General features: G+C 35.4%; 1 protein-coding gene across 2 annotated transcripts in view; it reads right to left on the reverse strand.

The window, feature by feature from the left end:
* Tmem144 (transmembrane protein 144) overlaps positions 1-15,970 on the reverse strand; it is a 34,089-nt gene extending 18,119 nt beyond the window's left edge. The window contains exons 1-6 of one of the 2 annotated variants that reach the window (XM_027926535.2): positions 15,782-15,970; positions 12,897-13,066; positions 10,507-10,629; positions 8,922-9,021; positions 6,965-7,045; positions 3,088-3,169 (exon numbers count right to left, since the gene is read on the reverse strand). In XM_027926535.2, coding sequence (XP_027782336.1) covers positions 3,088-3,169; positions 6,965-7,045; positions 8,922-9,021; positions 10,507-10,629; positions 12,897-13,005 — 495 coding nt within the window. In that variant the 5' untranslated portion in view covers positions 13,006-13,066; positions 15,782-15,970. The remainder of the gene's footprint in view (positions 1-3,087; positions 3,170-6,964; positions 7,046-8,921; positions 9,022-10,506; positions 10,630-12,896; positions 13,067-15,781) is intronic. The other variant, XM_071614581.1, reaches the window with a different exon arrangement.
* Between the last annotated feature and the right edge of the window lie 7,988 nt (positions 15,971-23,958).

A 23,958-nucleotide genomic window follows, 5' to 3' on the forward strand; every position in this document is an offset into this window, starting at 1 on the left:
TTTTTGTCTGTCTTAAACTCAAAGTGTCCTTGATGCTGTATCTACACTTTTGTATGAGATAAGAAACTAGGTTTGAATTCTTTGTCATGAGCTAACAAAATTTTGCTTTCTGACTGAAAGGGCTCAGAACTCATGGCTGCATACTAAGCCATTCTGCTCATTCTGTGTCTTTAGACTTAGCTTGTTTGGATCCTTCCTCCTTGTCTAGGAAAATCTCCTTAGCCTTCTATGTATCTTTAGCAACTTCTATTTCTATTACTGTACTACTTTATTCCTCTGTTTGAAGGTTGGTTGGTTGGTTAGTTGGTTATCAGGGTCCTTAAAATGGGCAACGAACACTAGGAACCTCCCATATTAAGTCGTCCATTCCCCCGAAACACATCCCTGATTACAGATACCTACAGATTAATAAACCTCTTCTCTCTTATGCTTAAGCAAATTATTAGTCAACTTTAGTGCCATACCAGTCATTTTAGTTGATAAATGTTTAACAGGAGATTAAGGAGAGAAGAAAAGATTTATTTTGAAGTAAGGAATAGAAGCAGCATCTTTCAGGGAAGGTGTGGGGCACTGGACTCTGGGCCAATGGCAGGAAATCCTTGAGACACAGGAGATTAGTTTCCAGGTTCATGGCAGGGCTTGGCCCTAAAATAACTTCTTTAATATATAGCCAGTGACACGTACACATCAGGTCTCTTAAAAAGGATGTTCCTGTTTGACTCAGATTTGTTCTTCCAGACTAATTTAGATTTGTCAATTTCAGAAGAGTGGCTCCTTATATATTTTGTTTCTGCCTTTATGTAGAACAGGATAATAGAAGAGAAATGGGAAGAATAATTAAGTGTCATTTCTCCTTTCACATGATACCGTTGACTTGTTCATTGGTTTCCTCTGCTCTATTCCTTCTTCAAGACCTCCACCCTGCTGCTTTTCTTTTCCTCTTTTTTAATGTGTTCTTTTTAGATATACCTGACAGTAGAGTGTATTTTAACATATCATACATATGTGGAGTATAACGAGCCATTCTTACGGTTGTACAAGATGTGGAGTTACGCTGGTCATGTATTCATATATGAACAGAGGAAAGTTATGCCTGATTCATTCTACCTTTTTTCCTATTCCCCTTCCCTTCATTCCCCTTTGTCTACTCTATTGAACTTCTATTCTTCCCTCCCACCCCTTGCTTATTGTGTGTTAGCATCCACATATTAGAGAGAACATTTGGCCTTTGGTTTTTGGGGATTGGCTTATTTCACTTAGCATGATAGTAGCCAGTTCTATCCATTTACTGGAAAATGCCATAATTTCATTCTTCTTGGAGACTGAGTAATATTCCATTGTGTATATATACCACATTTTCTTGATCTAAATTGGTTCCGTAGCTTGGCTATTGTGAATTGCGCTCCTTTAAATATTAATGTGGCCATATCACTAAAGTATGCTGATTTTAAGTCTTTGTGGTATATGCCGAGGAGTGGAATAACTGGATTTCCTGAGGAATCTCCATACTGCTTTCCGTAGGGATTTCACCAGTTTGCAGTCCCACCAGCAATGTACGAATGTACATTTTTCCCCACATCTTCACCAACATTTATTGTTACTTATATTCTTTATGATTACCATTCTGACTGGAATGAGATGGAAATTCAGTGTAGTTTTAATTTGTATTTCTCTAATTGCTAGAGTGTTGAAGATTTTTTTTTTTTTTTTTTTTTTTTGGTACTGGGGATTGAACTCAGGGGCACTTCCAAGCTACATCCTTATCCCTATTTTGTATTTTATTTAGAGACAGGGTCTTACTGAGTTGCTTTATGTTTTCTTCCTATCTTGATTTCACTTTTACTGAGGCGTGCTTTGAATTCGTGATCCTCCTGTCTCAGCCTTCCTAGCTGCTGGGATTACAGATGTGTGCCACTGTGCCTAGCTTGAACATTTTTTCATATATTTTTTGACCATTCATGTTTTGTCTTCTGTGAAGTGCCTATTTGATTTCTTTGCCCATTTATTGACTGGGTTATTATTATTAATAATCATCATATTGGTGTTAAGTTTTTTGAGTTCTTTGTATATCCTGGAAATTAATGCTATATCTGAGGTGCAGGTGGAAAAGATTTTCTCCCATTCTGTAGGGTCTCCCTTCACACTCAATTATTTCCTTTGCCCTGGAGCTTTTTAGTTTGAATCCATCCACTTATTGATTCTTGATTTTACTTCTTTTGCTTTAGGAGTCTTTTTGAGGAATTTAGTTCCTAAGCCAATATGATAGATTTGGGCATACTTTTTCTTCTAGCAGGCGCGGGGTCTCTGGTCTAATGCATAGTTCCTTGATCCACTTTGGGTTGAATTTTGTGTAGGGTAAGAGTTAAGGGTTCAATTTCATTCTGCTACATATGGATTCCAAGTTTTCCCAGCACCATTTGTTGAAGAGGCTACCTTTTATCCAATGTATATTTTTGGCACCTTTGTTTAGTATGAGATAATTGTATTTATGTAAGGTTTGTCTCTGTGTCTTCTATTTTGTAAAATTGGTCTTCATGTCTGTTTTGGTGCCAATACCATGCTGTTTTTGTAACTATAGTTCTGTAGTATAATTTAAGGTCTGGTATTGTGATGCCTCTGCGTCACTTTTCTTGCCAGGGATTGCTTTGGCTATTCTGTACCTCTTATTTTTTCCAACTGAATTTCATGTTGCTTTTTCTATTTCTACTAGAAACATCATTGTAATTTTAATAGGAATTGCATTAAATCTACCCTACTGCTTTTTAAAGTTTTATTTACATTCCTCTGCAGAATTTAGGGCTTCCTTATTGTACAAGTTCATAAATCAACCTAAAATATGGGGATGCATACATACATCTCCTAGTAGGCATCTAACATTCATAAAATAAATAAACCTCTGTGCTTACTGAGGAGCTTTATTGTGCAAATATTGATTGCCTGCTGCACAGACCTAGTCACAATAAGTAAGCTCTTTCATGCAACCATGAGTGAAAAGAAAACTCTACCTCCTCATCTGTATTTCAAATTTGCTGTTTTCCTTCTATTTTGATTTCATGTTTCAAATCAGTTGTCTCTACTGAGACTCACCTGCTCTGTCATTAGTGGGGTGGTGTCCATGGAATATGTGCCATTTGATATTTCACTTTTGATGAATAAGAATATGAAGGCGCTGTAAAGAAAACATATTTAGTGATATTTATCATAACATGTGTCCGCATTAAGCTGCCTTTTAAGCAAAAAAACACACTTTAAATCTTTAAGTACCTATGATATGAACATAACTTCCAAATTGCCACTGCAGTCGTCCTGCCATTTCTTTAGAACTACCTTTCTATCTGACATCTCTCCTTTTGTTTTCTCCTTTCATGTGCCTATCATAATGCACTCTCTACCCACATCTGGTATTTTTATAGCAAATGCCTGACTTAGTATTGAACTGTATTCAATAAGCATTTATTAATCATCTATTATGTTTAAAACATGTTTTAGAAAAGTCTGATGATGATGATGTGAAAGGGTTGTTGTACATGGATAATAATGGATCTTGCTTCTTTCAGGATCTCATAGTTCAACATGCTGATGGGAGGCATATGGCTAGAATTAAAAGATGCACAAAGTCATTGTGCTTTTGTGGCAGCTCCATTGGTTTCCAGCAAGCTAGCTCAAGGCAGAGGCAATTGATCCAGCAATGCCTGTTGGGCTGTGCTCTCCTTCCCTGTTTTGCTCCATGGGGTCAACAATACCATACCTTCTATTAAATCCTCTGTTATTTAAAATTCCTAGTGTGGCTGGATGCAGTGGTCCATGCCTATGATTCTAGTGGCTCTGGAGACTGAGGCAGGAGGATTTCAAGTTCAAATCCAGCCTTAGCAACTTAGCAAGGCCCTAAACAACTCAGTGAGCCTCCGTCTCTAAATAAAATACAAAAAAAGGGGATATGGCTCTGTGGTTAAGTGCCTCTGGATTTAATCCTTTGCACCATAATAAATAAATAAATAAATAAAATACCTAGTGTGGTATTTGGTTATACAGGTTGTCACAGAGGGAAAATGTAAAGCTAGAAATTATCTATACAATCTTTTAAAGATTTAATTGTACAGAGGATCCAAACAGTTGTTTTAATTTTAAATAGAAAAGCAACACCCTAAACCATATTCCAAGTTTCTTTACACACATCATGAAGCTCCAAGTTTATCCAATGAATGTTCTTCAGAAAAAAAACTGATTTAAATGAGTTAAAGTAATGAAATGACAGATTCTTAAAATTCCTCCCTGAAGAGAAACATAGTTGGGGTCCTAGAGACCCCACAGGAAGAGATCATTGCATGGATTCAGATCTGAGCCAAGCTGCAAGAGTTCTCAAGTACATTGTCTAGTTTAACATAAATTTGATCAGAGTAATGCTACAATTAGGCTTTTTTTCCCCCTCTGCAGTACTGGGGATTAAACCTGGGGTGCTTTATCACTAAACTTTTTATTTTTAATTTTTTTAAAATTTGAGACAGGGTCTTACTAAGTTGCTGAGACTCGTCTAGAACTTGTGATTCTCCTGCCTCAGTCTCTTGAGTTGCTGGGATTACAGCCATGCACCATTGTGCCAGGCTATAGTTAGGATAGCCCATGTGTTATAGGCTTGGTCCCTAGCCTGTGGTAGGGGAGGTGGTGGAGGAAGTTAGCTCATTGGAGGCTTCCCTGGAAGGAGACTTTGGGAACTTGTCCCTTCTTTTCTCTCTTGGGCCATGAGGTGAGCACCTTTGCTCCCCACCAAGTTACTTTGCTTCACCACAAACCCCAAAGCAACAGGGCAAATTAACCATGGACTGAAACCTCCAAATTCATGGGCCAAAATAAACTTTCTCTTTCCAAGCTGATAATCTCAAGTATTATTTGTTTAAGTAACAGAAAGCTAGCACAATTATTAAAAAAATAGTGATCAAAATGAAAACTGCCTAACATGAATGAGCATTAACTATGGTACCTAATATTTACAAAGCATTTAGCATATTTTATTTCATTTAATCCTCAAAATGTCTCATAAGATTGGTTTTATTATTATTATTATTATTATTATTATTGATGAAGAAACCAAGACTTGGAGAAATGAAATGATTTGGCCAAGGTCACACAGGAAGAGTGGTAAAACATAAATAATTAATTTGTAATCTTAGAAAATGCACTCTTTCTACAGGAAAAAGAAACATTGAGAGAACAATCCTTAATAGACTGGGTAAACTAGGCTTAGATTACCATTAAGTTAAAACTAAGGCATGCTACATTACAACTTTAGGGTGCAAAGAAATTGCTTTGGAGAGAGCTATTCAAATGTAGAATATTGTAAGTCGTACAAAATATATAAAATAGCCTCTAACCAAAAAGTGTCCAGAATATACTACTTTAGAATAATCTACATTATTTCTCCTCTAGTTGCCCTAGGACTACTCTCTAAGGCAACATTTCAATGACAAAGAGATTGTTCCTGAATGTGGCTGGGGAAAAGCCATCATTGCTGGTGGAAGGGAAATATACTGTTCTTTCCCTGAAGACTAAAAATGTACTAAAATCTTTCTAGGCTGTGCTATTCATTTTGTGAAGACTGACAGGGAATATAAATGGAGTCTGGAGAGGATGGGGACTGAATTTAAGGTGACCTAATTCCTGTTAGAATTTTATTGAACAAACACCACCATGTAGAGATTCAGATTCATTTTTATCCTCACTCATACAGTGTGTATGACTAGACACAGATACATTCAAAAATAGGTATCCAAAAGAGCATGTGTTTTCACAGGAGAGACAGTGATTATCTAGTTAGGTTAAGAAGAATGAGTGAGAAGTCAGAAATAGACACTAGCAACAGATTGAGTACTATAGGCCCCTTTATCAGAGGTTTTGTTTTCCAAGGTTTCATTTACTTGTGGTCAACCCTGGTCTGAAAATATTAAATGGAAACTTCCAGAAACAAACAATTCATAACCTTTAAATTGTGCATAATTCTGAGTAGCATGATAAAATATCATGCCGTATCATCATGTCAAGCCTGGGGCATAACCCATCCCTTTGTCAATGTATCCATGCTGTATATGCTACTCACCAATTGGTCACTTAGTAGTTGTCTTGGTTATCAAACTGATTATCATGGTATTGCAGTGCTTTATTCAAGCAGCCCATTTTTTGCTTAGTAGTGGCCCCCAAACACAAAGTACTGGTGTGGGCAAAGCAGATATGCCAAAGAGAAACTGTAAGTTGCTTCCTTTAAGTATAAAGGCAAAAGTTCTCAACTTTGAAAGGAAAGAAAAATCATTGTGAGCTGAAGTTGCTAAGATCCATGGTAAGAGATTGTGAGGAAGAGAAATTTATGATAGTTTTTCTGTTACACCTCAAATTGCAAAAGAATTGTCACAGTGTGTGATAAATGCATAGTTATGCATTTATCACACACTGTTAAGATGGAGTTAAGATGGAGAAGGCATTAAATTATAGGGTTTGGTACTATCTGCAGTTTTAGGCATCCACTTGGACTTTGGGACATATTCTTCTTGAATGAATTAGGACTATATAATAAACAGAAGAGAGAATCAATGACTATTTCAGGGCATCGGGAAGCCAGCATTTATTTATATAGCATGTTTGAGTTAGCAGTATACTTTAATATACCTTGGTTGTAATTTATGAGCTATGTATTCTGATTTTCTATAAATTATAGATAATAGAACTGAGCTTCAAATAACTTAAGTGACTTTCTCAGTGTCTCCAATTTTTAGATAGCTACTGATGGTGTTCCTGAATCCAGATCTAGTATTTTTGTACTCTAAAACTGGTTTGTCATTATAAATGAAGAATATGAAGGAAAAAATCCTGAAGATTTTATAAAATGTAGGCTCAAAAAAAGTAAACACATCAGGATCCTTAAAAAGCAGTTCAAATGTTTAGAAGAATAGCTAAAACATTAGAAATGGCTATGTACCTTACTATTGAGAGCCCAGCTCCAATATAATTTAGCAGAGGTTTTGGTACTTCTTCTGCATCCATTCCAAACCAGCCAAACCTGGAAATTCAGAGAGTCATATCAAATTAGATATTGTTGACATGTTGTACCATATTGTTTAAGGGCATAGATGTGGGGCCAGATCCTAAGTTCAAACTCTAGCCCTTATTCTTACTAACTCTAACTTTGGACAATTTTCCATGTTCAAAGTGGGGAAACAATCGTACTTCTAGGTTTGTTATAAACATTAAATGGGTTACCATATGTAAAAGTACTACTTGTAAGTGTCCCTTTTCTATTAAAACTTAAGAAGGAGAAAACAAATAGTTCAAGTGAATAACTGAATACTAATTAATTGGCTGCAATTTTGTATACTATTTAGCTTTTTTTTTTGCATGCTGAATATTGAACCAAGGGCTTTGAGCATGCTAGGCAAGCGCTCTACCACTAAGCTACACCCAAGCCCTTGTATAGTGTTAGAAACATATTTTTAAATAACTTGGTTAAAAACTTCTATTCTTTGCAATCACTTTAAATTCTTCTTTTTCTTTTTCCCCTCATGTCTTGACACTATGGTGATCATCACGAAGAATTACTGAGAACCATATAGAGGCAAGGGATAAGGAGGCAAGAAGAAGCAGAAAGTAGTTATTTGTAAAAAGTTCAGGTGGTAATGGGAAAGAACAAGAAAGAATGTACCCAGTGGAGGTTAGTAAATTAGTTTGCTTTCCTGGTTTGAGGTGGTAATAATGCTTTTGACTGCAAGGGGAGCCCACATTGTAAGGTGAGAGCAACATTCTTCATTCTGCTCATTTCCCCAAATTTGTCTTGAGTGTGCACATTAATGTAGACCAAGGGCAGTTAGACTGGTCCATGCACGCTATATGATAGGGAAGCCACCAGCCATCCATGACTACTGAGCACTTGAAATGTGGCTAGTACAACTGAGAAATTTAATGGTTGCTTTTCTCAATGTTTAACTCATAGCCTGTGGATTCAATAAAAATAGACTGTGGGTTGTGGCTACTCTGTTGGACAGCACTATTCTAGAACTAGGGTTTGCAAACTTTTTCTTCAAGGGCCAGAGTTAGAGTTTCAGACTTCCTAGGTTTGAGGTTCTCTTGCTTTGCAAGCAGCCATAGAGACAGAAGCTGTGGCCCACGCCTGTAATCCTAGCAGCTCTGGAGCCTGAGGCAGGAGGATCACAAGTTCAAAGCCAACCTCAGCAACTTAGTGAGACCCTGTCTCAAAAACAAACAAATAAACAAAAAACAAAATAACAACAACAAAAATGAGGCTGGGTTAAGCGCCCCTGGGTTCAATCCCTGGTACCAAAAAACCCAAAACCAAAAGCCAAACAAACAAAACAAAGCCAAAAAAAAAAAAAAAAAAAAAAAAAAAAACCCCAAAAAGAAAACTAGCCACAGTTAATATTAAATGGATGGGCATTGAAAAGCAGGAGACCAGTTCACAGATTGCAGATCTGCTGTAAGGGAAGAGTATGTGGTTTAGAATTGGAAAGCTGGGTTTGAATCCTGGCTTACTAGTCTGTGACCTGCATGACTCAACCTCTTTGAGGATCAGCTCTCTTATAGCACTTAACTTGCATAATTATGAAAATAAAATGAGGATGATGCATATAACATTTTTAGTTAATTGTCAGGTAATAGGAAGAGGAAATAAACATTCAGTTTTCCTTCTCCCACTTTTTTTCCTAGATATAATTCTTTCAATATTTTTGGTTTTTTTGCTATATCTTGATCAAGTATCTAGATAATTTACTAAGAACTTAAAAAAATAATTAAATGTGACATTTTTTTATTTCTGTGAGAATAAGAATCATATGCTATTCTTCTCAGCAAGCCCAATCCTTAGCACTTGTCTTACATTGGGTATGGGTGAAGGGAATCTTAGTTGAAAAGTTGACTTGTATTACCTTGAGCTTGCCCAGCCAGTTATAGCATTAAATGATCCCCAGATTAGGATTCCAAGGCCTAAACCAATGGTTTTGATAATTGGGACCACAGCAACGTTACCTGTAGATGCAATACACAGAAAAAAATTTGTTATTTTCAATATATAAAATAAATTTATAAATTAGTGTTTAAAATTAGTGTTTATTTCAACTTCAACTGAAGTGCATGGGGTTTATATAAATTTGGTAAAGGATATTTCTTCATTTTAAAATAAGATAACTACTTTTTAGCATTAAATTTACAATTATGATTGCTCAAAGAACTAGACTTAGGGAAAAATCCCATGAAGACATTGAATTGGCTTCTTGCCTAACTGTACAGATGTTCTTCATCCTTAACAAGGGTTTCTATTTCAGGGCTCTTTGTAAAAGATGTAAATTATAAAACTATAGTTCTCCTTGAATCGATCTGGGGCCAACCACTGGAGAAGCCTTGACTCCAATATAGCCTCAGAATCTACCCTTCTACCTTCATGGACTGGTCTTCCAGGTTTCCACATTCACCTTCATTGACTTTTCTTCTAAATCTCCCAATTTATTACCTTGTGCTCTTAAGGGTCACTCAGGGCCAAATCCATGATTGCTTTTTACCAGTTCTTAACCCCTCATTAGCATGGCCTCAGCCCTGCAGTCTAGCCTCCTTCTTATAAGATCTCCTTTTTGGATATCCAAGATTCCTTCAATTCCTGGTTATTCTCCTGTATCTCTCTAGTTCTTTCCAGCTGTTCTTTCTCATCATGCCTTCTGGATTAAGTGCCTCCTGCAGATTTCACTTGGAACATGCTCTTCTTGCTATTATCTATATTCTTCATTGGGTACTGCACCTAATTTCATGATTTCAGTTGTCAACCAGAGACACATACTCCCAGCATGACAGCTCCAGCCTATACTTGCTTGAGTGTGAAGTGTTATGCTGATAAGAAGTTTGCAGCTAGACGTTCTATTGATGAAACGTTAGGATTTTCAAATTCAGAAGGTTCCAAGTTAACTCCATCATTTTCCCTTCCAAATATTTCTTTCTGTTTCCTCATGTATCAATAACAGCATCCTCCTAATCAACTATAATAAAGCCCTACATCATCAATTCCTCCCTTTTCTCTGTGGTCCATATCCTATCAGTTGCTATGATCCCAATCTCTACTATCCCAATCTGTAACATATCCCCAAATTTGGCTCTTCCCCACTGACTCCCAGTGGAATCTGCTGAGTGAATATAAACACTACTGAGGTTGTAAAAATCTGAAGTTTGGATGGATGCTTGCTTATGAGCACAAAAGATAATAGATGAGATTTGCTTAAAAAGATTGAAATATTTGAAATAATAATTTTCTGTCAAGAACTTAAAAATCATTGAAAGGAACAAATCAGGAAATGTTCACAAATATGTATTGAATATTTAAAAGGAAGAAATTACATAGTTAATTTATATTATCTATGACTAAGTATTATAGAGAATTTCTGTTTGTGCTCTTTCTTCTCTTTGTGAGTTTGAGACGTGTTTTGATCATTATTAAATCATTATACAAAAGGTTACAACATACAATACCTGTTGCCCAGATGCAGCCCCCAAGCATTGCAAAAGGCCAAAACTTAGGGCATCGTAATATCAGGTTGACCACCAAAGCAACCAACCAAATGGCAGCACAAAGAACCCACTGAAGAAACATTCCTGGAAACAAAAGAACTTGGTCTTAATGCTCCAAAACGATTTGAGTGAATTTTTGCTTAGGAATATGGATGAGATAACACAGTAGGCATGGACACAGTTTACTAAACGTCTATGCAATAGGCACTTTGCACATTTCATTTTTACAAGTATTCTGCATTGTAATTAACACTAACTTAAAGAGAAAATAAATCCCAGATTAAACAATTTGTCCAAATAGCTGCTAGTTTGTAGATCTGAAATTTAAACACAGGTTGTTTGATGCTAAGCCTATACACAGTGCATTATGGCTTAATTCTTCTTTTTTTTTTTTCACCTATCAAACAAATCAGGAATTCTCAGTTACAGAATGCTGGCCAGACCAAGTCTGTAATTCCATTCAGATGTGACATTAAGAGCCATCCACCCAAAACATGGCATTAAGACTTTAGAGTAGCACACAGTGACTTAAAACTTTTTAGGAATGATTTGTGCCAACTCTAGGATAAAAATAAAGTCTTTTATGGCCCCCAACTGGTCTCATCTAGAGTCTAATGCCTGTGATAAGCCAGAAATTACAAATCTGAGAATAAGCCTTCTAGATCAGGACTGCTCTCCTTTGTAATGTGTTTAGCTGATATTTGCTGATGATCTGAAGATCACCTGATGATATGAGATGTATCTGTACCTCTCTGAAGCTGCTGCACCATCAAGGATTTAGGAATTAAAAAGATAAAGAAATAGTTGACATTGAAAGAAAAAGTCAGTTATAACTCAACCTGTCACTTTTGACTTTGAGGATGATTTTTGCCTATTTCTATTTACTCTCACAGTGGAGGAGAGGGAAAAAATTGGCTTCTAAGACAACAAAGTAATATCACCAGATGAAAAGGAACTTCATTTTATAAATTCTTCACTTCACAAGTGAGAAACTAAAAATGAAAGATCTGAGAAGATTTGCCCAGGGCTGGGAGTGTGTATAGCTCAATGGTAGAGCATGTGCCATGTGTGAGGCCCTGGGTTCAATCTACAAAGCCCAAACAACTAACTAAATCACTAAATTAACTAATCACTAAATTAACTAAAATTAAATTTCAAGAAGTAGACTTGCCCAGAAGCACAAAGCTAATTGCAAGAAACCTAAAATCCAGGTCCTCTACTCTTCCTCCTCCCCCTCCCCCGCTTTTTTTTTTTTTTTTTTTTTTTAAGTAGTTTCCATTCCTGTTTCAAGTCCAAATAAAAAGAGAAGAAAGACTCTGGAGGAAAAAGATTTGTAATCCTATGGTCTAGGCAGTATGAAGACATAAGAAATTAGGGAGATAAATGCTAACAGAAAGTTTCTTCCTAATAGATATTCCTCATTCCAATATCCTCAATTCCTTCTGGCTTCCATATGGAGGGTATTAAATAAAAATAACTCTGACTTTTCATTCTCTAAAATAAACATCACAGGCAGTTTTAAGATGACATGTGCATTACTAAATATCACTGCAAAGCCTTCAAAACTATGCAAAAACCATGCAATACAAACCACAGAGCTTTTAGGGAAAACGGGTTTTGGGGAAAGAACACTGGAAAACTTCATCAGCGATGTATCAAAAAAGAGTAGACCTAATGAGAATGACAGTTGTTTTTAACTGGTTAAATACATGAATGCTGCAACAAATATAGCACTCGAAATTGAAAAAGACTAAGTTAGCTATAGAAGTAGCACTGGAAGATGAAATTACTGTGAAGTTGGTGAAAGATTTTGCCTTCAGATGCATGTAGTGTGATGCATAACACATGGGGTGAACTGAGGAAGCTTAGGGGTTTGAAAAGTGTGTGTGTGTTTGTGTGTGTGTGTCTACATGTGCATGCATTTTGTCTACTACTACACATCTGTATTCATCTTGGTGCAGTTTTCTTTGTTCACCTAGTGTTTTCTCAGAGATAAAATTGCATATGAGTTAGAACAAAACTCCTCTTAGGCTCAACACTGTTCTGTAATACATCAATCATGTCGGAAATGTGTGTTTTCAAAACAAGTGTTATTAGAATTTACTGTGATTTTCTTCTTATGTAAACATAGCAGATACTGTCTGAAAAGCTTTCCTGACAGTACCTAGCTCCACTGTTTTACCATAAAATCTTAAGGGTGATCCTATACTAACTCTCAGATAAACAGATATGGATACTGTCAAATGATTTATGTTAATACTTTTCATTACTTTTTTAGGTATAATTTTTTTTAAAAAGACCCAAAAGATTTAAAAATAATTTTAGGTTAATAATGAAGAGAAAATAATTACCATCACCAGTATCATATTTTTTAAGTGGCACAAAGTTTGAGCCAAACAAAAGTACCGCTACAGAAGAGGAGAGGTAGCCAATGGCTAGATCTGTTCCATTACTGGTCATGGTTCCAGGAGTGCAAGAGAGGGCTGGTTCACTTTTGGCTCTATATGCTTTTCAAGAGTTTCTGAAATAAAAGAAATAAAAATGAAACAATCGAGAAGTGTTGAATCTCTGAACAAATTGTAATTAATACATATTATCATCAATCAAAAGTATGGACTCTAAAAATAACTTCTTGAAGATGCTTAGAACATTATGCAGTTATATAATGTTCACATGCCACATGTTCATTCATTAATTTTTTTTCATTTATTCTTCCAACAAGTATGTTTTATCACTAACTTACAAGTTTAAAAATCCAACATTTTTTTTTTTTTTTTTTTTTTTTTTTTGCAATTTAACTTCTTCCAAGATCTGGATCCAATTTTTATTACATTATATAAAAGATTCTTCTCTATAGGTAAACTAGTATAAGGGAAAGATTTGGGGACTGGAACTTGGTTTACTTCAGTTGGTTGTTGTGACAATCAAATGCAAAAACACCTGCAAGGACTTCTAGAAAGCCTAAGTGCTTTCTAAGCAAAAGCTTTTGTTTTCTTTTCAACATCAGCTTCAGGGCACTTTAGGTTGTACTGCTGCTACAAACTCAGAATTCCCTAGGGGGAAAGGTACTTTTCTTATCATGAGTAATATACCCATTGTAAGTTTTAGTCTAAATAGTTCATGAATCTCAGTGGGTGTATAATAGAGGTAGACTCTGTGCTGAGCATTGGGGAGGCAATGAGTTCCATGCCAGCACAGAGGGAAAAAAAAAATAAAAAAAAAATATATATATATATATATATCGTTCATGAACCTCTGTATCATTATGACCTTTTAAAAAAAATAAACTGATAGAAGACATGCTTCAAGAATCTTGTAAAGTGAAAGATCAGCAGTGGTGTGTTGTGCAATAATATCAACCAGTTGAAGTGTATGAGTCAGCTACTTAGTTGTCTGTGTTGTGCAATCCAGGAGCCATTAGGCACATACAAATAGCTAAACTTTCTTTAAAATGAATTAAATCAAATAAAAGAGTGAAAAATTCAGTTCCTCAGCCACATCAACTACATTTCAAGTGCTTAATAACTACATGTGACCATTAGCTACCCTACTGCACAGTGCAAGTTACAGAACTCTTCTATCACTGAAAAAAGTTCTAGTGGACAGCAGTGGTTCTCCTATGAAGAAAAGGACCCAAACTGCAAGAAACCAAGAGCCATTTTTTAAAAATAAGAAAACATTAGGAAAAGACCACTAAATACAATTCACCTTATTCAGCTGCATGAACTTCATGAAACACACACACACACACACACACACACACACTTTTATCAGTTTTTCCACAATACCATTTTGTATTTGTATTCGTATATTGACCCTTTGGAATAACCTTGTGGAATACAATTCAAGATAATCCAGTTTTTCTTTTTTCTTCAAATTTAATATCTTGTTGATATGTATTGAATAAAAAAAACACCTGAAATCAACTTTCCTTGTCATTTTATTTTTAAAAATAATAAATATTTAAAGATCCATGCAATTGTTTTACTGATAGGCTCCAAGAAAGTTTAAGCCCTCGAAATGGCTCACAGGCATAAAGCTCAAGGGCCAAATAGGCAGAGCTGCCAAGATATGATATCAGAGCTAAGAAGGGTCAGAGAGATGAGAATTATCTGGGAAAGCTATCATGGGAGTAGAAAGACAGGATTAGGTGTTAGATAAGAATATTTTTTCCCCATTTTAATTAAAAAGAAACAAAGCAAAACAAAATCTTTGTAAGTACATTGATAAAAACAGATGACTAAACTTCAAAGACAGCAGATTATTTTATTGTCAGACAGCCTTATACCTCTCAGATTTCACCCTGAATTGAAAGAATAATTTGAAGTGCTAATCAGAGTGCATGAACTGCAATTTGACTGCTGTATGAACATTAATCAGTTATAATCCATATATAAATAAAGTTTATTGCATACAGCATGTGATGTAATTTCAATATGTGTTGGTAATAACTTACTGTCTTTAAGAAAGAGTCTACCTCTTTCTAAATCAATGAAGGTTTTGTGGAAAAGAAAAGCACCATCACTTTTTTCTAGCATATTGCTCTCAATTGCTTTTAGTCCAAATCTGTTAAGTCTCAAACTATATTTATTTTGGTGCTGGATGGAATTTCTCTTTGTAATTTTACATTTACTTTTTTCCTTTTTAAAATTTTTATTATTTGATTTTCTAACTGGCACAAAACATAAAAATTGTACATATTAATGGGGTGTAAGGGGATATTTCCATCCATGTATTCATTGTCTAATCTTAAATCACGTTAAAGATCTTTCTTCAAACATTTATCATTTCTCCATGATAAAAACTTTCAAATTTTTTCCTTTTGTTTGAACTTTTAGTGAAACCAACATAATTTTATAATGTTTACTTTTAACTGTCTATGTTTTATTAAACTGTATTCTTTTTTAAAATTTTACTACTTCATCTCCCTTATTAGTAAATATTTCCCTCCTACGTTTTCCCTACCAATTTAAACTTCTAATCATCCCCCTCCTTCTTTGTTAAATTAGTATTTGGTGGGTTCTGATCTATACTGCTTGTTCTGCTTCACAATGATTTCATTCTTAGTTTCATGCTAATTTCCTCAAATCTCCCGCAAGCCTTTGCTGGTCTCTTGGTTAAAGTTAACAGTGTTTGCACGTATCTATTCTGAGCCTGGAGTTTTCTTTTAACCACCCGTCTGTTTTTTGAAAAGTCATTCCCGCCCCCGGCAACGCCACCCGGTCTCTGTACTCACCGCGTTGTGTTCCGGCTGCGCAGGGACTGAGTACTACTGGGCGCCCTGAACTCGACCCCTTCCCTCGCCCAACCAACTCTCCGGGAGCTACTTCCTGCTCTCACAGTTCCCTTCCCACCCCCGGCTGAATCGCGACTTCCAGCACCTGCCTAGGGAGGCTTTCACAGGGCTGCAGGTCGGGACCGCCTTTTTTCCAGTGTGGGACTGGAGCGAACTGTCAGGTGACAGTTGAGGACTCGTCAAGCCCTTTGTCAATCAACCAGCAAACCAGAAGAGTATTGAGTATAAAGATGTGATTGTTCAGAGAAGGCTGGGCATGTCACCCTAAGCTCACAGTGTTATCTATGGTGTTTATGAATAAAACAAAAGACTGGGGAATTTCACATTATGGGTAATATTGTAAAATATTACCCCCAATGAACATCAAAAAATTCATCTGAACTATTGAGGTCACTAACATCTCCTGTGACACGAATTTCACTTGTAACCACTAATCCTTTCTAAATGCACAAACCATTGATTTATATATTTATTTAATGTGTACTGAGTGATAGATGAGTATAGGACTTTCTAGGCTTCTTAAGCTTGGTGGCATCATATTGCAATGACCAGGGAGGTGGTGTGTGTGTGTGTGTGTGTGTGTGTTTCTTCTTCTTTTAATACGAATCTCATACCAGACCAACTAAAATAGAATCTCTAGGGGCGTGGCTCCAGAATCATTTCCTTTTAAAACTTCCTTCAGATGACATTAATGTGAAGCCAGGCTTGAGGATTATATTCTATATTTATATTATGTTCTATATTTCATTGCCTGTAAATTGCCTGAAGAATGGTTGAAAATGTTGACATCTCTACATAGATTTTTAAGAAACATTGCTTTAGTTCTCTATTGTCCAATATTTAAGTAGCCACTGCAACATGTGGTTATTATTTAAATTAGAAAAAAAAAGTAGAATAAAAAAAATCCAGTAATTCACTTGCATTGGACACTTCAACTGCTAAAGCCATATATGCAGATTATAGGACATTTCAATCTTGCAAAAGTTCTACTGGAAAGCATTGTTTTATACGGCCCTGGGAATGTGTAGACAAAGTCCTAACTTCACGTAGGTTTCAGTTCAACAAAGGACACAGACATGAACTTCAAGTTCAAAAAGGGGAAGTACTAAGTTCTATCCCAGTCTGAGTTTAAGGAAGTCCACTTTGAAATTAAGTGATATTTAACTGAGACCATCCAGTGGTTGTTGATGGTTATGCAGTTCACAAAAAGAAAAACCAAACCAAACCAAACCAAAAAAACATTAAGGACCATTCAAAGATGAGGTATCCTGGAGATTTTGCTTTCAATATTGCTCACAGTCATAAACTACAGTGTCATAAACTAAGCAGATGCAAAGTCAAAGTATTATTTCATTTTAGGTATTTAAAGAAGCTAAGACTTTTCCCTTAAAGGAAATGATTAATTTAGCAGTTCAGAAAGATTTTGAAAAAATAACATCCCTTTAGCAGGTGGACATACTTACTTAGCACATCTCTGTTTGTTGTGCTTTGCAGATATTGTATATTTTCACAAATTGAAAGCAAGTCTGTTGATGCCATTTCCCCAAAATTATGTGCTCATTTTGTTTCTATGGGTCACATTTTGGTAATTATCATAGTATTTCAAACTTTTTTTTCTTTTTCTTTTGTACTGGGGATTGAAACCAGGGGCACTTAACCACTGAGCTACAATTCCCAGACCTTATTTTATTTTTTATTTTAAGACAGGGTCTCCCTAAGTTACTTAGGGCCTCACTAAGTTGCTGAGGCTGGCTTTGAACTTGTGATCCTTCTGCCTCAGTCTCCTGAGCCACTGGGATTCCTGGCATGTGCCACTGTGCCCAGAAAACTTCAAATTTTTTTCATTATTCTTGTATCTGTTATGAGATCACTGATCTGTGATCAGTGATCTTTGATGTAACTATTGTAATTGTTTTGGGGTACTATGAACTGCAACCATAGAACACAGGAAGATTAATTGATAAATGTGTGTATTCTGACTGCTCCAGCATCTGACAGTTTCTCTCTTTGGACCTTCCTATTCCCAACAATATTGAAATTAAAGCACTTAATAACCCTGTAATTGCCTTCAAGTGTTCAAGCAAACATAAGAGTCACATGCCTCTCATTAAAAAAACAAACAAAAAACAAAAAGAAAAAACTAGAAGTAATTAAGCTTAGTGAGGAATGCTGGTTGAAAGATCAGATAGGCTGAAATCTAGGCCTATTGTGTCATACAGTAGAAAGTGAATGCAAAGGAAAAATAGTTAAAGGAAATTAGATGGGCTACTCCATTTGCATTTCTTTCTTTAAGAAGTGTTTCTTCAGATCTTTTGCCAATTTTTAATTGAATTACTTATCTTCTTATTGTGAAGTTTCATGAGTTCTTTATATGTTCTAGATTTTTAACATCTTTCAGATGAATAGTTAGAAAATATTTCCTCCCATTCTGTAGGTTGTTTCTATATTCTTTTATGTTCTTAGTTGTGCAGAAGCTTTTTAATTCAATGAAACCCCATTTGTCAAGTTCTGCTTCTATTTCTTGTGCCTTTGGGGTCATCTCCAGTAAAACATTGCACTGAGGAAAAATTATTGTCTTGAAATATTTCCCCTGTCTTCTTCTAGTAGTTTCAGAATTTCAAGTTTTGCATTTAGATCTTCCATCTATTCTGAGTTGAATTTTATAAAAAAAAGTTCTCAGTATCTTTAAGTCATTGGAGAAATGCAAATCAACACTACAATGATATTTTACCTCATCCCAGTTAGAATGGTCTTTATAAAAAAAGGAAAATGCTGCCAAGAATGTGGAGAAAAAAGAACTTTTATATGCGTTGGGGGGAATATAAATGAATACAGCCACAGTGGATAATAGTATGGAGTTTACTCATAAAATTAAAAATAGAACTGCCATATGATCCAGGAATACCACTCCCAGGTATATATCTAAAGGAAATGAAATCAGCATACCAAAGAGATACCTGCATGTTCGTATTTATTGCAACACTATTCACAATAGCTAAGATAGGGATTCAGCCTTGTACCCCTCAAGAGATGAATGAATAAAGAAAATTCAGCCACAAAGAAGAATCAAATCATGTCATTTGCAGGAAAATAAGTGGAACTGGAAGCCATCATGTTAAGTGAAATAACCCATATACAGAAAGACAAGTACTGCATGTTCTCTTTCATATATGGAAGCTAAAACAAAGTTGGCCTTAAAGTACACTAGTGACTACTAGGAATTGGGAAGGGTGGAAGGGGGAGGGACTAGAGATAAGGATTTGATCAGTTCATGCTATCTGCATGTAAGAAATACCACACTGAATCCCATCCCAAAAAGAAAATTTAAAAAGTGCTGTTCCAGTGAAAAACAGAATGGTAAAATGAAACAGCTTTACTGCTGATATGGAGACATTTTAGCCTCCATATTTTTAAGTCTTATTATTTTTAGTGGTCTAAAAATTCTAAATAATTTTAGCTTTCTAAAATTCTAAAATTTCTGGTCTAATAATTTCAGCTTTCAAGTCTTATTATTTCAAGTTTTATTATTTTTAGTGGTCTAAAAATTCCCAGAAGCCAAAGCCTAATTCAGAGAAAAGCTCTAACTCTCTTCAAGTCTATGAAGGCTGAGAAAGTTGAAAAGGTTGCAGAAGAAACATTGGAAGTTAGCAGAGGTTTGTTCCTGAAGTTTAACAAGTCATCTCCATTAAAACAAATTTGCAAGATGAGCAGAAGGGCTGAGGCAGAAGCTGCACCAAGTATCCGGAAAAAAAGAAAATCAATGAAGTTGGTTACACTAAACAACAGATTTTCAATGAAGACAAAACAACCTTATCTTGGAAGAAGGTGCCACCTAGAACTTTCATAGCTAGAGAGGAGAAGTCAATGTCTGGTTTCAGAGCTTCAGATGACAAGCTGGCACTCTCATGGGGGGTTAATGCAGCTGGTGACTTCAGGTTGAAGCCAAAACTCATTTACCATTTGGAAAATCCTAGGACAGTTAGTGTATTGATTTGCTCTTCTTGTGCTCTAAAAATGGAAAAGCGAGTCTGGATGACAGATGTCTGTTTAAACATAGTTTACTGGATATTTTAAGCTCACAGTTGGGACCTATAGCTCAGGAAAAAAAAAATCTTTACAAAATGTTACTACTCATTTACAATGATTGTGGTCATTCAAGAGCTTTGATAGAAATGTAAAATGAGATTGTTTTCATGCCTACTAACATAGCATCCATTCTGTAGTCCATGGATCAAGGAATAATTTCAGCTTTCAAGTCTTATTATTTAAGAAATACATTTCATAAAGCTATAGCTACTATAACTCATCACTTCTCTGATGGAATTGAAAACTTTCTGGAAAGTATTCACCATTCAAGATGCGATTAAGAACATTTGTGACTCACAGGAGGAGGAGGTAGAAATATGAACATCAAAAGAGATCAGAAGACGTTGATTCCAACCTTCATGGATGACTTTGAGGGTTCAAGACTTTAGTGGAGGAAGTAACTGCATATATGGTGAAACTAGCAAGATAATGATGAGGAGTCACTGGTTTGAGATGAACAAAGAAAGGGATTTCTTGAGATGGCATCTACTCCTGGTGAAGATGCCAGGAATACTGGTGAAATGACAACAAAAAATTAAGAAGATTACACAAAGCTTTTTGATAAAGCAGTGAGTGGCAAATTTTGAGAAGAATGACTCCAATTTTGAAAGAAATTCAAAATTGCTAAAATGCTAAAACACAGAGAATGCTACTGAGATATTGGTGAGAAAAGTACCAACTGATGAGGCAAATACCATTGCCACCTTATTTTAAGAAATTTCCATAGCCAGCTAACCTTCAGCAGTCACCACCCTGATCAGTCAGCAGACAATGGCATTGAGGTGAGACCCTCCAATAGTAAAACAATTACTACTCACTGAAGGCTCAGAGGATCATTAGTATTCTTAACAATAAAGTATTTTTAGTTGAAATAGGTATGTACTTTTTTTTTTAGAGATAATACTATTGAATACTTAATAGGCTGCAGTAGAGGGTAAGTATAAACTTAATGTGCACTGGGAAACTAAATAGTTCATGAGACTCACTTATTTGCAATATTTGCCTGATTATGGTGGTCTGGAACTGAAACCTCAAAAACTCTGGTGTATGCTTATAGATACACACATATACCAACATGCTTCCACAGATAAAGCGCCTTAAATCTAATCTAGAATTGTTTCACTCTGTAAACAGAAAAAGCCTCAAAGATCATGTGACTCATTATTGCTTCTGACTCACATTGAAAAAAACAGATTTCTACTGTTGAGGATTTCCTAAAATCTGAAAGTGAGTTGGGGTTGTGTCAGATCTGGGAATATTTATTATTTAATATCTCAGTCCAGTGCTTTGTACATTATGCCACAGAGGAATCCAAATATGAATAACATTGCTTAAATTTTTTCTTTCAAATTTTTTTCATATGCATTAATGACTAAACATAAAGGTCTATATATTAGAAGAGTCCTAGAATGCACTAAAGGATCCGGGTTCTAATTTGGGCTTTATCTACTAACAATATTTCTCTATAAAAGTAATTTAATTTCCTTAAACCTCAGTTTTCTTATATTACCATATTAAATGTAAGAAATGTGATCAAAAGGGACCATATATATGATTAAATCATTAGGACTTATGGTTTCTGCTCTGACATTTGAAGAGCTTGAAAGTCAAGTCTTCACTCCCATCATGACAAACCAAATCAACAACTTCTTAGAGAAGTGAGGTTATGCCTTGAACCACCTTCCTGAAAAGTGAGGAGATAAATGAATACAGAGAATCACAGCTTATCAGAGAAGCAAAAGATGCTGCAGCCAGTAATAGGGCTGGGGAACATAAAAAATAATCATTAAAATGTGCAGGCAGACTGTGGACAAACTAAGAGTTAAAAACTCTGACAGGGTAGGGTCCGGCCTTAGTCTCACTTTCAGAAACCCCATCAGATTCTGAAACTGAAGCTAGGAGAAAAATTTCTTCCTTCTGCTACTAGAAAGAAACAATGAACCATTTGAAATACATCCACAGTGTTTTTGCTTTCTGAAACAAAAGCTTACCTGCAAGGCAAACTTCACCAGAACTTCATTGCAATTATAAAAAGGGCAATTCAACAAAGCAATCCTTAGCAAGAAGAGTGAAGCAGGTGGCATCACAATACCTGACCTTAAACTATACTACAGAGCAATAGTAACACAAATGGCATGGTATTAGTACCAAAATAGATTTGTAGACCAATGGTACAGAATAGAGAACACCGAGACAAACCCACATAAAGTACAGTTATTTCATACAAGAGAAAGGTGCCCAAAACAAAACATGTATTGGAGAAAAGATAGCCTCTTCAACAAATGGTGATGGGAAAACTGGGAATCTGTATGTAGCAAATTAAGAGGTTTTATCAGAAGATTATAAAAATATTATCCATTCCTCAATATCTTATGACTACATCAACAGTGCTCAAGTATAATGATTGAGAGAGCCTTAAGACACAGACTCTATTTAAGGACAAGTTTGTAAGAAAACTCAAAGACAACAGGAGAGAACAAAGGGAAATTAGAGGAAATTTAAAATATAGACCTGAAAAGATGCAGCAAGTATAAATAACATGCCTAACTTTCATCCAGGTAAACATAAAATATAAAAGTCTATTTACTTTATTTCCTATTATCTAATAGCTGGCTATCATGGCTGGCTTTCAACAAACAATTGCAAAGCATGCTATGGGCAAGAATAAAGTTTGACAAAGCAAAACAGATTAAGGTATGTAGGAGAATTTGGAATGATTGGTCTGTAAATTTAAATCTCCATGATTAATATGCTAAGAGATCTATTAGAATAAGTGGACAACATACAGAAACATATGTGTAGTATAAGCAGAGAAATGAAAACTCTAGAAAGCAAAAACACCACAAAAGGATCAAATATAGGTCATGGGAATACCAAGAGGAAAAGAGATAAAGAAACAGAATATATTTAAAATGTCAATGGCTAGGAATTTTCCAAACTTAATGCCAAACACCAATCTATAGATCCAAAAATCTCAGAAAATATCAGATGGGATAAAGAAAAACCTATATTTCATTTCAAATTGCAGAAAATCAGACAAAGATAAAACATGAAGCTAGAGGAAAAACTGCACCTTACCTATAAAGGAATAAAGATAAGAATTAAACAGACTTATTGTTTGCCTGGTTAGGCAAACAAAGAGGAGGTAGAGTGAAATATTCAGATGTATTCAAGAAAAACTCTACCAACCTAGAATTCTGTGCAGTGTAATTATCCTCTCAAAGAGAAATGAAGACTTCTCCAGACAAGCAGTAATGAAGGGAGTATATGACCAGCAGAACTGTCTTGGAAAAAAATCTTAGAAGAAGGTCTTCATGTAGAAGAAAAATGGTAAATATCAGAAACTCAGATTGACATGAGGAAGAATAGAAAAAAAAGAATAAGTAAAGATAAAACTATATATTGTGTTTTTCTTTTGGTGGTGCTGGGGATTAGAACCCAGGGCCTTGTGCATGCAAGGCAAGCACTCTACCAACTGAGCTATATCCCCTTGTGTTTTCTTTACTGATCTGTTTTTCTTTACTGATCTAACTGTTCAAAATAGTAATAACAGCAATATGTTGAGTGATTTTAGTGTATAGATATGTGAAATGAACAACAATCATGCTTCAAGGGACAGGAGGGAGACACTGGGAATAGTTAATTAGATGGCACATGCACTATTTGTGAAGCAGTATGGTATTATTTAAAAGTGGACTTGGACTATTTAAAAATGTCTACCACAAACTCTAGGGAAATTCCTGATTTAAAAATAGATGCATATTGATATTCAAGAGAAGAGAGAAAATGGAATTCTATAATAAAATACTCAATTAAAACTAGAGGAGTCAGAAAAAGAGAGGCAGATAAAAATGAAGAGGAAGAGGAGGAGGAGGAGAAGGAGAGAAAAGAAGAAGAAAAGAAACAACTACAACAACAACAAAAGAGTAACAAAAAGAAAACATTTACTCTATGGGAGATGTTATTCCAACTCTATTAATAATCATTTTAAATGTAAATGGTCCTAGTATGTCCATTAAAAGACAAAGACT

The sequence above is a fragment of the Marmota flaviventris genome, chromosome 7 (genome assembly GCF_047511675.1).
Source record: "Marmota flaviventris isolate mMarFla1 chromosome 7, mMarFla1.hap1, whole genome shotgun sequence".
Taxonomy (NCBI): Eukaryota; Metazoa; Chordata; class Mammalia; order Rodentia; family Sciuridae; genus Marmota; species Marmota flaviventris.